General features: G+C 37.4%; 1 protein-coding gene across 2 annotated transcripts in view; it reads left to right on the top strand.

The window, feature by feature from the left end:
• TDRD6 (tudor domain containing 6) overlaps positions 1-15,416 on the top strand; it is a 40,132-nt gene that overhangs the window by 13,791 nt on the left and 10,925 nt on the right. Inside the window, exon 5 of one of the 2 annotated variants that reach the window (XM_087716737.1) lies at positions 4,152-5,110. The exons of the other annotated variant lie outside the window; for it this stretch is intronic. Coding sequence (XP_087572863.1) covers positions 4,152-4,237 — 86 coding nt within the window. The 3' untranslated portion in view covers positions 4,238-5,110. Of the gene's footprint in view, positions 1-4,151; positions 5,111-15,416 lie in introns of those variants that run through there. 2 annotated transcript variants of the gene reach the window in all.

The raw sequence follows: 15,416 nt of genomic DNA, 5'->3' as shown, positions 1-15,416 counted from the left end.
CTGCCGTTATTAAGTACAAAATCAAGTTAGTCTCTATAACAGTACAATCGGTAGTTATACCTAACAGGAATAACTGAGGGATAAACTTTATCCTCTTTTTAAAAATATTTTGCATAATCCACCATATTTTTATCCAGAATGCTTTAACCTTTTTACAAGTCCACCATATATGGTAATATGTAGCATCGACACTAAACACATCTCCAGCATTTAGGTTGTAAATTCAGATACATGCAATCCAGTTTTTTAGGATCTAAATGCCATCTATAAAACATCTTATAAAATTTGTCTCTCAGATTTTGGGCTTGGGTAAATTTTACATTTCTTACCCTTATCTTTTCCCATGTATCCAGCATTATTGGTTCTTCAAAATTTTGTGCCCACTTTATCATACAGTCTTTAACTAATTCTGTTTCAGAATCATAGTGTAAGGTGTGCCGTGGGAAAATTACTTTATATATAGTCAATATAGGCACAGAGTTAATTTTTTTAACATTTTCTAATGGTGGTGTGCCTCGTGATTTTTTTCATGAAAAAAGTGTGCCTTTGCACAAAAAGGTTGAAAAACACTGCATTATATAACCTTTTTATATGCATTTGACTTTGATCCCTAATTTGTTTTAGTAGATTGTCCTCATTTTGCGTAATACCAATTTTCTGATCTTTTTTCCATCTGGCCTGTAACTGTCCATACTGAAATCATGTTTGGATTACCTTTTCCTCTTTTAGTACATTCAAGGGTTTTAGCTGTAATATACCTCTTTCTATAGTAAGAAGCTGTCTATATGTAGTTACATCCTGTTTTTGTGCTATACTATTGGATGTCTGGGAATTGCCCACATAGGTATCTTATCGTTTAGTTTATGTTAATATTTTTTCCAGGCACACAATAGAGCATTCCTTAAAATATGACTTTTAAAATTCTTATCCACCTTCTTGTCATATATCAGATAAGCATGCCAACCGTATACCAAATCATGCCCTTCGATGTTAAGTATTCTATCTGTTGAATTGATCCAGTCACTGATTATTGATAAAACTACTGCTTCATAGTATAGTTTTAAATTTGGCATTTTCAAGCCTCCTCTCTCACGTACATACTGTTTTTCTTCTCTGAGGCAGAGGCTACAAAGTGTTGTCCAAGTCTTGTGTTCATCAAATATTTCTGGTCAGTTGTTCTAATATGTGTCTCTTGCAGGCAAATTATATCATTCTTAAATTGTTTCAAATAATGGTTTATTTTCTTCCTTTTCTGTGGTGAATTTAAGCCATTGATGTTCCAAGTTAAGAATTTAGTTATCATCTTTAGCTCCTGAAGCTTTTTAAGAGCCATCTGGAAATCCTGTAGTTTGGCTTTCGGCCTGGCTCCTCCCACCGCTTCTAAGCTAGAATCTGTGGCTTCTTTAGCCATTGCGTAAGTTGGTTGCAAAGCTTGTTGCTTCTTTAACTCTTGTTCCATACTCCTAGTGACCACATGGGTTTGTCTTTGCTCCTTCACTCCTTCTAGTTCCAGCAGAGGTATCCGAACTTGGTCCACCAGCAATGATCCTTGGGTATCTTGCTGTCTGTTCTGTCCTTCTTGCTCTCTTTCTCTGGGTCCTGGAGGGGGGGATGTCCAGCCTTCAGTATATTGCTGTAAAAATCTTTAGCCTTCCATACTGAGTCAAGATGATATCTTTGTCCCAGGTAGTTGACCACTAATCCGGCTGGAGCTTCCCATCTGAACTGTAACTGACGGTTTTTGAGTTCATCCACTAAGAAGGCATAGTCTTTTCTAGATCTCAACATTTTGGATGGTATTTCCTTCAGAACTATCACCCCTGGCCCCCAATTTGCAACTTGGTTTTATAAGACTCTTGTAATATCAAATTCCCCGTGTCCCTTGTGGCAAAATACACCACAATGTCCCTTGGAAGATGTTTCTGTCTGGCAAGCCATGAATTAACACGATATATCTTGTCAATTTGCCAGTCAAACTCCCCTCCTAGCCGTCCCATCAGTTGATCAAAGGCTTCTGAGAAAATCTCCTTCAGGTTTTCTTGGTTGTTCTCTTTAAGGCTCCTTATTCTTAAAGCAAATTCCATCTGTCTGTACTGCAACATTGTAATTTCATTTTCTGCATCATCAACCTTGCCTTGAACCACATCCATTTTCGTTACCAGGTTAATATTGGAATCATTAAGATCTTCCACTTTATCCTCCAATGCTGATACGTAGCCAGATAAGCATTTAAAAGCATCTAAAATATCTTCTCTAATTTCTTGATTACGAATCTGGACCAATCCCAAGACTTCTTCCGAAATCTCCTTGAAAGCAACAGAAATCTTTTCCTGTATTTTAATTTCCATCGCGGCTGCATGATCTTTTAAAGCATCATTTAATACTTTTTGCAATATTTCTTGAGTCAAAGGTTCTCCAGCAGCAGGAGAGGGTTGAGGGGGCAACAATGACTGTAATTTAGTTGTCGGAGCAGGTGATCTCCCTGCGCTCTTAGAAGTGATAGGTGGTTTAGCTTCCTTAGAAGCCAATTCCTCAGTTAATCTTATCTTGCACCCAATTAATAAATCCAGGCAAGCTGCTTGTTCCAGTTATTACTCTGTAGTTTGCTAATAAATCACTGCTGATTTAATGATCTTTAATGATCTTGAGCTCTGTAATAGTTTGAGCTCTGTGAAAGTTTGTAACATCACAGCACAACCCCGCCTACAAAACTCTTCGGTGCCATCTTTGTCTTTCTGCCACGTAGATTATTAGAAGGAATTTTTAGAAAATAGCAATAGCAGTTAGACTTATATACCGCTTAATAGGGCTTTCAGCCCTCTAAGCAGTTTACAGAGTTGGCATATTGCCCCCACAATCTGGGTCCTTATTTTACCCACCTCGGAAGGATGGAAGGCCGAGTCAACCCTGAGCCAGTGAGATCTGAACCGCCGAGCTGCAGAACTAGCAGTCAGCTGAAGTGGCTGCAGTACTGCACCCTAACCACTGCGCCACTTCAGCTCTAAATGGAGTTAAAGTCTGTTAATACATACAATTGGAAGTTCTCCAGTATTTGTCTGTCTGTGTTGGATTCAGGTATAAATCAATCGTTGAGCAAAGGTTGGACGTGTGTCTTTGTTTCTGCAAAAAGGCAGAATGAATCCCGGGCGCGGAGTTCGCTGGGTTGCAGGGAGGCTCACAGCTTCCACACCCCAGATTTATCTCCTGGGGGAGGTTAGTGGAGCACTTCCCGAGCTCAACTTCTCACCCCTCCTTCTTTGCCCGAAGGAGAGGTAATCATCTGTCAAATCGTCTGTTTAGACAGCTTAACGTGATCTCGGGGCTGGAGCTGCTAAAAAAAACAAAACAGCTCCTTCAGACAAAGCGTCCAAACCGGAAGTCCCCAAAGGTGCTTTTTTCAAGAGGCAACTGAACTTTCTGGGTTTTCTTTGGAAGACATTTCACTTCTACTCCAAGAAGCTTGGATGAGAAATGAAACATCTTCCAAAGAAAAACCAGAAAGTCAAGTTGCCTCTTTAAAAAGTACTTTTGCGACAACCATGACCTGGATATGACTGAGAATCTCCACAGACACTGGTCTTTGCACTACATTTGATATCTGTTTCTTTAACTTGAAGAATATTTTTCTGTCACTAAACAGCAGAGAGGGGAGATCTCTTGGTATGCTGGGGAAATGAACCTCAAATACAACATTTCCTCTACTCGCAACGTGGGAAGCTAGCTAAGAACAGTGCCAATGGCAGCTGGTTATAAATGCAAACAGGTTGCCAAGTGCTTGAAATGCAGTCAGGTGACTAGGGAGGCCTTGGCACAAAAAGTGCTTTATGGGCTGTAAAGTACCCATTCCTGGGTCATTGTGATTGCTAAATGATTTCTCATAAGTCATGGACTACCTGTATGCTTAACCTTCCATTAAAGAGAATTAATTTCCTTTTTTCTGAAGAAAATTGCTAGGTCATGGGACCTAGTCACATGAATTAAATCCTTTTAGAATTTGAACAAGAAGTGAGGAAAAACTTCTGTATGTTTCATTAGTATGGCCCAGGAAAGTGAAGAAATTTAGTTAGAATTTTAATTTAATCCACATGCAAATAGTTGTGGTTTTTTAAAATTTTATTTTAGTTTGAAATAAACTATTTTATTTCTTATAGTGGAAGAAATGAGTCACGATTCAGATGACAGTACACCAACTCATTTAAGTTGTGACAGCACTGAGAGTACAACTGAGCAATGCTAAATCATTTTACATTCAAATTTTCTCTAACTGAAGCCAAGAGTTTTATCAGGCATGTCCTATCCAAACCAGTAGAACTTATAGAGGTTTGTTTCCTCATAAACTTGAAGAATGTTTGCCATTGTTTTGTATGATGCTCCTAGTTAAGGGTCAGGAACAAGGTTTTAGAATTGTAGCGCTGTTCATTGTCTACGAATATTTAAATGTTGGGGCTAGTTTACACTGGGGGGTGGGGGAGAATTATATATTATTTCATATTTTGAATTAACTTTCAAAATGGTATGGAAATATGGAAAGGTTTTGTGTGCTGTTAATTTCCTTTTTGTTAATGAAAGAAGTAAAACATACTTGAGCTATTCATTCTGTTGTTTCATACTCTTACATTTGGAAAATTTGTGATCATAGTGATGAAGCTGCTCTTATATTGAATTTTTTTTTCATCATTCTGATCTATGCTTTTAAACATAATTTTATCTATGCTTTATACCATTTTAAATATAGTAGTAGAGAGCTCGTATCATTTCAGGGAACCTGTGCTAAAAATTAAAGAAATATAACTTAAAGTTCCCCTTTAGCTCCTCAGTAGAAGATAGCATAGAAGGTTTATTCCAAATGGTTAATCAACAGAGCAACAGTGTTCCTGGGGTAGAACTGAGAAATAGAAGATGTCTTTTAGTCCTGGTAAAACTGAGAATCTGAAACCCAGACGTGATGTACCACCAAAGCTCAGAAAGATAGCTGATTTGAAGTACAGGCTGTATTAAAATAACAATATAACTGGTTGCCAGCTTCAAACATATTTTTTCAATTTTGCTTGTCTTCTACCTTTCTGTTAAAATACTGTTCAAAATATTGTTATAATAAAAATACACTTAAGCAATCAATAAAAGTATTCAAAGTCTTTCATTTGAACTGCACTCCAAAGGATAATTCTTACCTTGACAACTCTAATTACTTTATTTTTATTCAGTTTATTTTTTATATTTCTGAACCACCCTCAAAGAGATCAACTGATTTTCAAATCTAGCTTTTACCTTAATTCTAACCTTTCAAAAAGGGGGAAACCAAAAGTAGCAATTGCATTCACATGGCATGGTGGATATGCTTACTGTTAACCACATGGGGAACTAACTTATCAACCTCTGACATGATTTGTTTTGCAAAGCCAGATCTGCTTTTGTTTTGTTTTCTTTTTTTGTTTTTGGGAGGGTTTTTAAAAAAATTATTTTGTTACTTTATGGGATGGAGGTGGAAAGAAGCCAGAAATGACCTAATCAAAATCAAAGCTCATATATCTGGGATCAGAAAGGCTAATCCTATATTATTAATTCCTTTCATTTTCAAAATAACCCCTAAAGTGGTAGAAGGGGAAAAAACATGAAAAAACAAGTGTTAACAATTCTGCTGCAGAAGCATTTTGTTTTTGAAGGCTGTCTATCTCGCTTTCCTGGTCAACTGAGCCACTTAGTCAAATTCAAAATTGCCAAATTATGTACCTGAGTAATAATTAAAATAGAGTCACTGTGCTATACTCCAGCTGGTATTCTATATCCCTGTACTGGGCTAGATGGATGCCAGGTTTTTTTTTTGGATTCCTGGTGACAAGCATAGATCTTAAATGTAAGCACAAATAAACCTCATGCCAATATTTGATTTTAGCTTGCTTCCAACAAAAATGATGGTGAATATTTCTGGATCCAACATTGTAGTATGAAAAACTGAATTATTGTATTTTTCGAACTACAGGACACACTTTTTTGTCTCCCAAAAGGGGGTGAAAATGTATGCGTGTCTTATAGACTGAATATTGTCGAAGCCCCGCCCACCCACCGGCCATTTTTGGCCTCCGCACGCCCCTTTTTCAAGCCTTTTTTTGGCCCATTTTTAAGGCTTTTTTCAGCTGTTTCTTGGGCTCATTTTTTCTTGGCCTGTTTTTTAAGGCTTTTTGGCCTGTTTTTGAAGCTTTCTTTGTCCCATTTTTCAAACAAAAATATGGGGCAAAAAAACCTCAAAAAGGGGCAAAAAAGCCTCAAAAAGGCCCCTCCAAACCCTAAAAATGGGCTTTAAAAGCCCTCAAAACAGGCCACCCCCCCCCCCAAAACATGCCAAAATGTCTCAAAAATAGGTAGAAAAAAGGCTGGAAAAGGACCAAAAAAGCCCCCCCCAAAAGGAGTGAAAGTGAGATGCGCAGAGATCAAAACCTTTTTTGTTGTTGTTTTTCTCTTCTAAATATAGGTATGCCTTATAATCAGGTGCGTTTATAATTCAAAAATGCAGTGTGTATATGTATGCATGTATGTATGTATGTATCTATCTATCTATATCTACATATATATATATCTACATATATCTACATACATACATACATACATACATACATACATACATACATACATACATACATACATATATATATATATATATATATATATATATATATATATGCATATATATGCACTACATACCTGAGGTACTAGCAATATGGAGAGGCTGAGGGAATGGATAATTATATATATTAAATATAGTATTAAATATAGAAACTTGGTTTTAGTTTCCATTGGTTATGGCACAGGAAGGATCCAGATATTGGAAAATCTAATTAATGACCATATTTGTCTTCTGGTTGCTGAAGTAATGCAAAAAGAACTCAAGGGCCCATCATGTGGTAGAGTGGTAAATAGCCATATTTTAACCTGTAGCAGGATGTTATCTCCCTTTGGTTCATTAAACTATAGTAACAGCAGCTCAATTTACCCTATACAATGCCATTAAACGTAGAAGTAATAATAAGCCATGTTGTAAGCCACTAGGAATCATGTGATAGCAAGATAAGTGGCATATAAATTAAATAAACAATAAATTTCAATTCAAATGGAGGACTGAACATCCTGTTGTAGGGAAGGCAAAAAGCCTACTGGGATCAAATATATATGCAAATAAACTACTTTTCTAGTCCCATCATTTAATGGACCAAATGTATCTAGTGGCAGATGACAATTTGTTTCAGGTGAGTAGATGAAGATAATGACTACTATACTCTTGCAGAAGCAACTTCTACTTGGAAATATAGAGGTAAACAGAGGTTATCTCCGGTTTCTCATGACATCCCACTCTCAGTTTAACTTCTGGGAATTACAGCACCAGCCCTTCTAGAAATCCACACATTGTTATTGGCAAGAATAGTAACACTGTCAGACTTTCAGCTTTTAACAATCCATGTAATGGTAGGAATATCTTGTCTGAAGTATCTCTCTACCAATAACTTTTTTTAATAACTGATGTTCATTTGGTTCCTTTCTTTGTTCTTTAACAGAAACCAACTCAGTACAAGCAGTCCTTGCTTAGTGACATTAATTGGGACTGGAATTTCCATTACTAAGCATCGTGGTCATAAAGTGCAACATTACATGATCAGGCTGCTAAGCAATGGCATCCCAGCTGTCCCCAATTACTGTCATTAAGCGAGGATTTCATATATTTGGAACTTCTGACTTCCTACCAACTCTTCCCTTGATTTTGCCAGCAGGAAAGGTCACAAATTATGATCACACAACTGTGGGATGCTGTGCCAGTTATCAAGTGCCCAGATCACAATCATGTGACTAAGGTGGTACTGTGATACCTGGAACTTCAAGGACCGGTTGTAACTTCTATTCAGCAGTGTTGTAAGTTTGAATGGTCATTGTTTGAGTGTTGTTAAATGAGAATCACCTGTAACATCTTTGTTCAAATGTTCTAAAACATACTCGTTTCAATGGAGCTATCATGAAACAAGCAACATTTAGTCAGGAATGTTTAAGGACAATGTTTATTGTCACTGAGATGCTCCTGGAGTTAAGTCAACATTGGTATCTGGAATGACATTAGGTCCTTCGCCATTTAAAAGAGGATCCCATTGGTTAAAATTTTTAGAGAGACCTAGATAAGATAAATTCAAATCAGATGGCACATATAAATATATTAAAATTAAGTTTGCTTAGCTGTTCTAAAACTGACATGCTAGAAACATAAAAAAGTCATAGTGATAAATATGGATGGCTGATTTCATCTAAAGAGCATATTTAAGTCTCTTAATTTATAAAATCTGGAAAGACCCATTTTTAAACTGAGTTGCAAGGTCAATATACTTTAAAGTATGTTTACTCGAAAAGTATATTCCACTTTTCAATAAAACTTCCAGGGGAGGTAGAAATATATATATACAATATAGAAAATACATATTAAAAATATGAGGAGACTCAACTAAATGCCTGGCACTAAAAAGTTAACCACTGGCAATGTTCAAATCTTCAGGGAAGACAGGTAAGGTTCTGCTATTGACAAGGTAATCTGTAATAAAGGGATTACTTGGAGGAAAATGTTTCCGGTAAGGAATGTAAAGTCGGGAAAACTCTGATGTACTGATTCTCTGAAAACAGCAAAAATGTGTAAGGATAAGCCTAATAAGTAACCAAACAAGTCTGCCTACAAGAGGGAATATTTACAAACGCAGCTGAAACACATGGAACCCATTAAATATTTTTGGTTTTGAAGATGTTTGTTTTCTTCTTTATGTGTTATCTCCACATGTTTGTCCCAACGGGTTTGGTGATAGTGGTAATGTTCTGTTTCTCCCCCCCCCCACACAATGATAATAAGTTAGAATTGTATATTATTATTATACTAAAAATACATTCAAAAACCTTTTCTTTCGTGATCAAAGGAATGCAACTACAATTGAAAGATGGGGTAAAACTCAGCTTCTGCTGAACAATTAGTATTCATGTTTGATTATTTAAATTATAAATCTAATATAGATTATTTTAAATATGTCTATAGAAAGGTTACAATAGTTAAGAGCTATCCTACACAATATCTGTATTCTGCTAAACTACCTACTGATCACTATCAGTAAAATTGTAAATGAATCCAGAGAGAGAAATGTCCACTTTTAAAACAGTGCAGAAGGAAATTTTGATCTCATTTAGAAAGGATGCCTTTGTAGGCCCATAGATGTGATTTTATTCAAATGGAAGTGCTAAAAGAAAATACTAATCCGTGATTATTAGTCCTGGCCTCCTACTCATATCACTGACTGAACAGCAAACATCCCAAAGGTCTGGGATTTAGTTACAATAATAATCCCCGTTTTTAGAAAAGGGAATAAAGAAACCTCTTCCATAATAAGTTGCCATTAATCGGGTTTGAATAAGGAGGAATTGCAGAAAAGCAAGCAGGTTTTAGGAAAACATGCTCTATGGATGATCAAGCATTAGAGGTACAGCATGTTGCTGAAATGTCTTCCTCGACCTATTAAGTTTGCATTTGACTCAGCCCCAAAGAGTAATCTTTCAAGAAAGCCATCAGCAATCTTAACCTATTGTGTATTGACTGCTGTTTTTCATTTGAAATAGAACATTGAATGTTAGAACATGGGCACAGGATTTAGTTATGACATAGCGGCTTGCAGGCCCTAGTTATATAAATAAGTATTTATTAAATTTATATGCTGTCCATCTCACAAGCGAGTAACTCAGATTGCTTAGGCAGAAGAGTTGTTAGCCCTTCAAAGTAGGCAAAGAAACAGAACCAGCAAGGATTCCAGGATTCCTTATTTATTTTTTAAATATTTAATTTTTAAAAATTTATTTTTAAAAAAAATTGTATGCCACCCATCTCTCCTACAAGGTGACTCTTACACTTTGTTGTAGGATAGGAAACCATAACTTTGAATATCCATCCGAGTTTCTCTCCTTTTCTCAAAATGAAAATAAAAAATCTTTTCTGAAAGTTGTCCCTTAATGGTTCAAAAATTCCTTCCTCCTTTCCAAGACCAGCTCTACATACTTTTCCAACAGCCAAAATCACCCAAACATGAAAATTGTGTAATTAATGGTGGAGTTAGATGTGACCAAATAAAGGATATGTTCCCTTGTATTTAACAGAGGATCCAGAGGAGATTAACCTATACAGAATAATAGAGTTGGAAGGGTTCTTGAAGGTCTTCTAGTCCAACCCCCTGCTCAAGCAGGAGACATAGGTATTATAGGTATAGATAAAGGTAAAGGTTCCCCTGCACATGCGTGCTAGTCATTTCTAGCTCCAGGGACTGCTCATTTCCTTTTGTAAGCTGAAGAACCAGCACTGTCCGAAGACATCTCCATGGTCATGTGGTCAGCATGACTAAATCCCAAAGGCGCACTGGACACTGTTACCTTCCCACCAAATTGGTCCCTATTTTTCTATTTGCCTTTTTTACATGCTTTCGAACTACTAGGTTGCAGAAGCTGGAAAAAGTAATGAGAGATCACTTCATTACGCAGCACTAGGCATTTGAAACGCTGAACTGCCAATCTTCTGATCAACAAGCTCAGCATCTTAGCCACTGAGCCATTGCGTCCCTATAGCCATCACATCCCTATACCATTACATACCATTATATCTAACTACACCATATTCTTGATCAATAAGAACACAGAAAGAATATTTAGACCTTGAAAGAGGAGTCCTATAATAATATTTTCAGGATGGGCAATCATTGAAAATAAGCCTGGGAAAAGAATTCCAGGCAGTCTGAGGAAGACCAATGAGTTAACTTCACGTTCAATCTTGGATTATGGGTTATGTAATCCAGGCTTCTTGTCGGATAACTAAAATTCAGAGGCCATCCCCAATGTTGTGGGATTATCAATTCTTGCTTTTGTCATATCATCTCTGGGATTTTGTCATATTTTAGGCTTATGAGATTTTTACCATTTAAGATTTAAAAATAATAATTTGGCCACCACTTGCAGATGACATGGGTGCTTATCTCAGTTGCATCTGATTAGTTTTAAGCTATATAAATTTAACACTATAATCCTATGCCTCTTAACCCCATTCTAAAGAAATTAAGGCTTTATTAGATTCTATGTACATATTTCTACCTCAGTCAATTAAAAATTGAGATATAAGCATACCTATGCTCCACAGAAGCAACAACAAACCCCCAAGATGCCATTTCAATGCAAATTGCAGAATGCAGCGTCCTAATGAAATAAATACAAATTAAGTCAGTCTTTTAGGTCATTTGCATGCTACATCTCCTTTGTTACTATTGACATAGCAATAGCAATAGCAATTAGACTTATATACTGCTTCATAGGGCTTTCAGCCCTCTCTAAGCGGTTTACAGAATCAGCATATTGCCCCCAACAACAATCCGGGTCCTCATTTTACCCACCTCGGAAGGATGGAAGGCTGAGTCAACCCTGAGCCAGTGAGATTTGAACAGCCGAACTGTAGAACTACAGTCAGCTGAAGTAGCCTGCAGTGCTGCATTTAACCACTGCGCCACCTTGGCTCTTGCAAGGTGCATTTTATATAAGCAATCTCAATTCCTAGATTTTTAAAAAGGTTAAACATGTCCTTGTCCACATATTTATATGATAAAATGTATAAATGCTGAAAGCAGGTGGGTCAGTCTACACACGATACCTGCAATCTATACTCCAGATGCCTCAGAGAAGGAAAAAAAATACCAGGTGCATGGAAAAATGCTGAAGTGATTCTTATGCACAAGAAAGGAGCCCAAAAAGATTTAAAGAATTGTCCTCCAATAAGCCTTTAAAGCCATCTACAAAGTTTTCACCAAGATAATAGCAAAAAGAATATAAATGATGGCCAGCCAAAGGAGCAGGTAGAGTTCAGAAGTGGTTGCAGCTCAATGGATCATATCCAGGTAGATCAGCAACTCATTGAAAGGCACAATGAGAACATCATGCCTCTGTGCATGGTTTTTGTTGACTACAAAAAGGCTAAGCCATACCCAGGCTCCAAAGGAAAGTATACAATATCATCAAGAGAGTAAAAAAATTGAAATGGAAATGGACTGGCCACATAGCAAGAAGAACTGATGGCAGGTGAACCAAGGCAGTCATAGAATGGATCCCACTTAATAAAAAGTGTCAACAAAAGAGACCTAAAACAAGATGGATTGATGACATCGGCAAGTATTGTGGGCCCAATTGGCAAAGGGAAGCTCAAGACTGTATTGGTTGGAAACATGTAGAAGAGGTTTTCATCCTGCAGTGGAGAAACAATGGCTAGAATGAAAGGGGGAGAAAGGATAGACAAGCAAACATACCTAAAAAAAGGAAAGACTAAAAATAGTAATAATAAAAGAATTGTTCCTCATAGCACAAATGGTGATATTTATTTATGATAAATTCTGATGACCAACAGAAAAATTGATAGCTTAAAATCCTTGATAGATTATTTAAATTTAAACTTTCAGATGGATTCCCTGACAACAAATGACTAAACATTAACCACAACGGACAGAAAGTCTCATAATCCATTATGGGGAGGGAGGAGGCAGCATAATCATATGAAGGTGGTTTTTTTAAGATTCCCCCCCCCCAATTCATAGAAGGCAATGGGCAGGTTCTTCTGCCAGACAGGAAAATAGTTTTAATTGAGAAATATAATGCCAATTCTGACAGATGACATTCCAGGGGGGTTATTAATCAGTCACTGATACACTTGACTCATTTCTCACAGTGATCCTATCAGTACTGAACTGCTACCCAGATTACTTGCCATACTAGGTACACAAGAGTAGTTCTTACTTTCAGATATACAAGGATTCCATCAATAATGTTGAAAGTGAGTAACTATTTAAGGAGGTTTCATATTATACCCTTCCACGTCTTTCATGGTAACAGCTGTCCTGCTGATCCTTGATCAAGAGTGTCCTGATCGTTAGAGCTGAGATGAATTTCTCCTGATGAGGATGAGCATGCCAACTACTTAAATCATATGGAAATGCCCCATTGCAAGACAACTTGTCAAATAAAAGCTTAAGTGCATTCTCTGTGTGCTACTTTCCTAGACAGGATCACAGTGACTTGTTATGTTCAGAACCCTCATAGCTGACTGAGAAGAACATCAGTTCCATCCCACCAATCTCTGGGCAACAATCTGCGTTCATTCATCAAAGGTGGATGCTGCTGCTTCCTGGGGTTGGAGTCAAATCACACACAAATGACTTAGTTCTATTCCCAAAATCATTTCATGCAACACCAAATAGTTTGACTCTGCCATTGACCAAAGTTGACAACCAAACTCACAATGATGGCCTCTCAAGAATACATTCACCATTCTATGAAAATTGCACTTGACTGAAGCACCTCTAATTCATTGGGCCCTTTAGTATGTGAAGGGGAACAATGTCTCTGACATTTGTCTCCTGGAATATTGCCAGGTGGTGTGCCAGAGGCAAAGACTACAGCTTTATGATCTCCATTATCAAAGTATGATTTAATATATTTCCATCAGCTGTTTTAGAAAAGCAATACAAAGGATTCCATTAAAATTCAGGTCCTGCCTATGTAGTGAAGGAGGAATAAAAGCCGTCAACTTTGCCTTATATTAAAAGTCTGTGGAGATTGCCATTCATCTAGGTCATGGAATCCCAAAGGTGTTTTTTTTAAGAGGCAAATGGGTTTTCTTGTTTTTCTTTGAAGATGTTTTACTTCTCATACAAGCTTCTTCAGCTTTGACTGGATGGTTGGGAATGGAATGATTTATATTCCTTGCAGACAGCTGGTTATTTGCATTCTGGAAAGTCTAGTTGCCTCTTGAAAAAGCACCTTTGGGACACCATGACCTGGATGACTGAGAATCTCTATAGACATTTAGCTATGCATACCTTTCAAATGATGCGGGGGTACGAACAGATTTCCAGAAAAATTGCAAGATTACAGAAGCCATTTGTGCTTCAAGTCATCCAAGTCATAGTTGTCCCAAAGGTGCTTTCTCAGGAACAACCATGGGACAACCATAACCTGGATGACTGAGAATCTTAGCTATACAATTTGGGATGAACACCTTTTGAATGGGGTGGGAGTAGGAATGGATTTCCAGATAAAAAAAATTGCAGACTACAGGAACCAGCAGCAGAAACTCAGATGACCCTGAGGACACAGATAATCCTTCAAGTGCTTCAACGACCCTCTAAAATAGGGGTGTCAAACTCGTGGCCCACAGGCCAGATGTGTCACATGCTAGCCTGCCCCTGCCTGGTTTAGCAAAGAAAAGAAAAAAGTCCCAACATGTCACATGACGCCACCATGATGACACAAGTTTGTCATCCCTGCTCTAAAAGGATGGAAATGACCAGCTGGCTGAAAGGAATATAAATCCTTCCATTCCCCATTATTCTGTCAGAGCTGAAGAAATTTCTTGGATGGGAAGTGAAATGTCTTCAAAGAAAAAAACAAGAAAGTCCAGTTGCCTCCTGAAAAAGCACCTTTGGGACATTTACGCTTCAGTTTGAGATGCGGACAACACAGACTCATTCCCAACAGCCTGCACCTGTGAAGGGACATAGGGCAGAAAACATCCTGCAGAAAGCACAGCTCCAACTTCTCAATAACAACACAGTCCTTTCAGCAGTTCCAAAAAGGCTCCACACATCCATTTGCACTACTCAGGTGACCCTGAGGACACAGAAAAACCTCTAAGTGGTCTCGAAAAGAATGCAAATGACCAGCTGTCTACAAGGAATATAAATCCTTCCATTCCCCACTATTCATTTCAAAGCTGAAGAATTCTGTAATATATGCAAGATATGTAGCAGCCTGACAGCTGTTACATTAACTAATTAATCAATATTCATAAAATACTAGTGTTTTATGCGCGGGTCATTGACTGCAATAAATATTCTATTCTCTTCCCTTAAAAGCTAACTATAAGAACTTAAAAAGACTAATAATACAGAAATTGGAACTTTCCAAGTAAAGCCCAGAAATACTTAGGATTTGGGAATGGCCATACTTAACTTGGTCAGAAAGGTAAACAAGGTAACCACAATTTCATTTATTGTGAAATTGTCCTGTCATTTAACTGGCAGGTCTCTTTCGATATATCCTTAACAAACGATATAATTCTTTGGGGAAGGATAATGCTCTTTTTGTACACATTGTTAACATGCTTCCCTTACTATCTCCTATCTTGCAGCGATGTGTTCTAAAATTTTATTTTTAATTGGTTAGCACTTCAGCTAGATAGGCCCTGAAACTGAAACTGGACAAAAGCATACACAACATTGCAAGAAACTAAACAGAAGAGGCTCAAGGATAGAAATAATGACGCTCCTCCAATACATTTTGGAAACAACTCGTCATAGAGAAAACGACTTGAACTGCGGAGGAGAAAAGCG

This window comes from Thamnophis sirtalis, unplaced genomic scaffold, assembly GCF_051295495.1.
Source record: "Thamnophis sirtalis isolate CommonGarterSnake01/CBP01778 unplaced genomic scaffold, rThaSir2_p1.2 scaffold_5, whole genome shotgun sequence".
Taxonomy (NCBI): Eukaryota; Metazoa; Chordata; class Lepidosauria; order Squamata; family Natricidae; genus Thamnophis; species Thamnophis sirtalis.
Note: the sequence above shows the minus strand (reverse complement) of the source record. Positions and strands in the feature narration are given on the sequence as shown.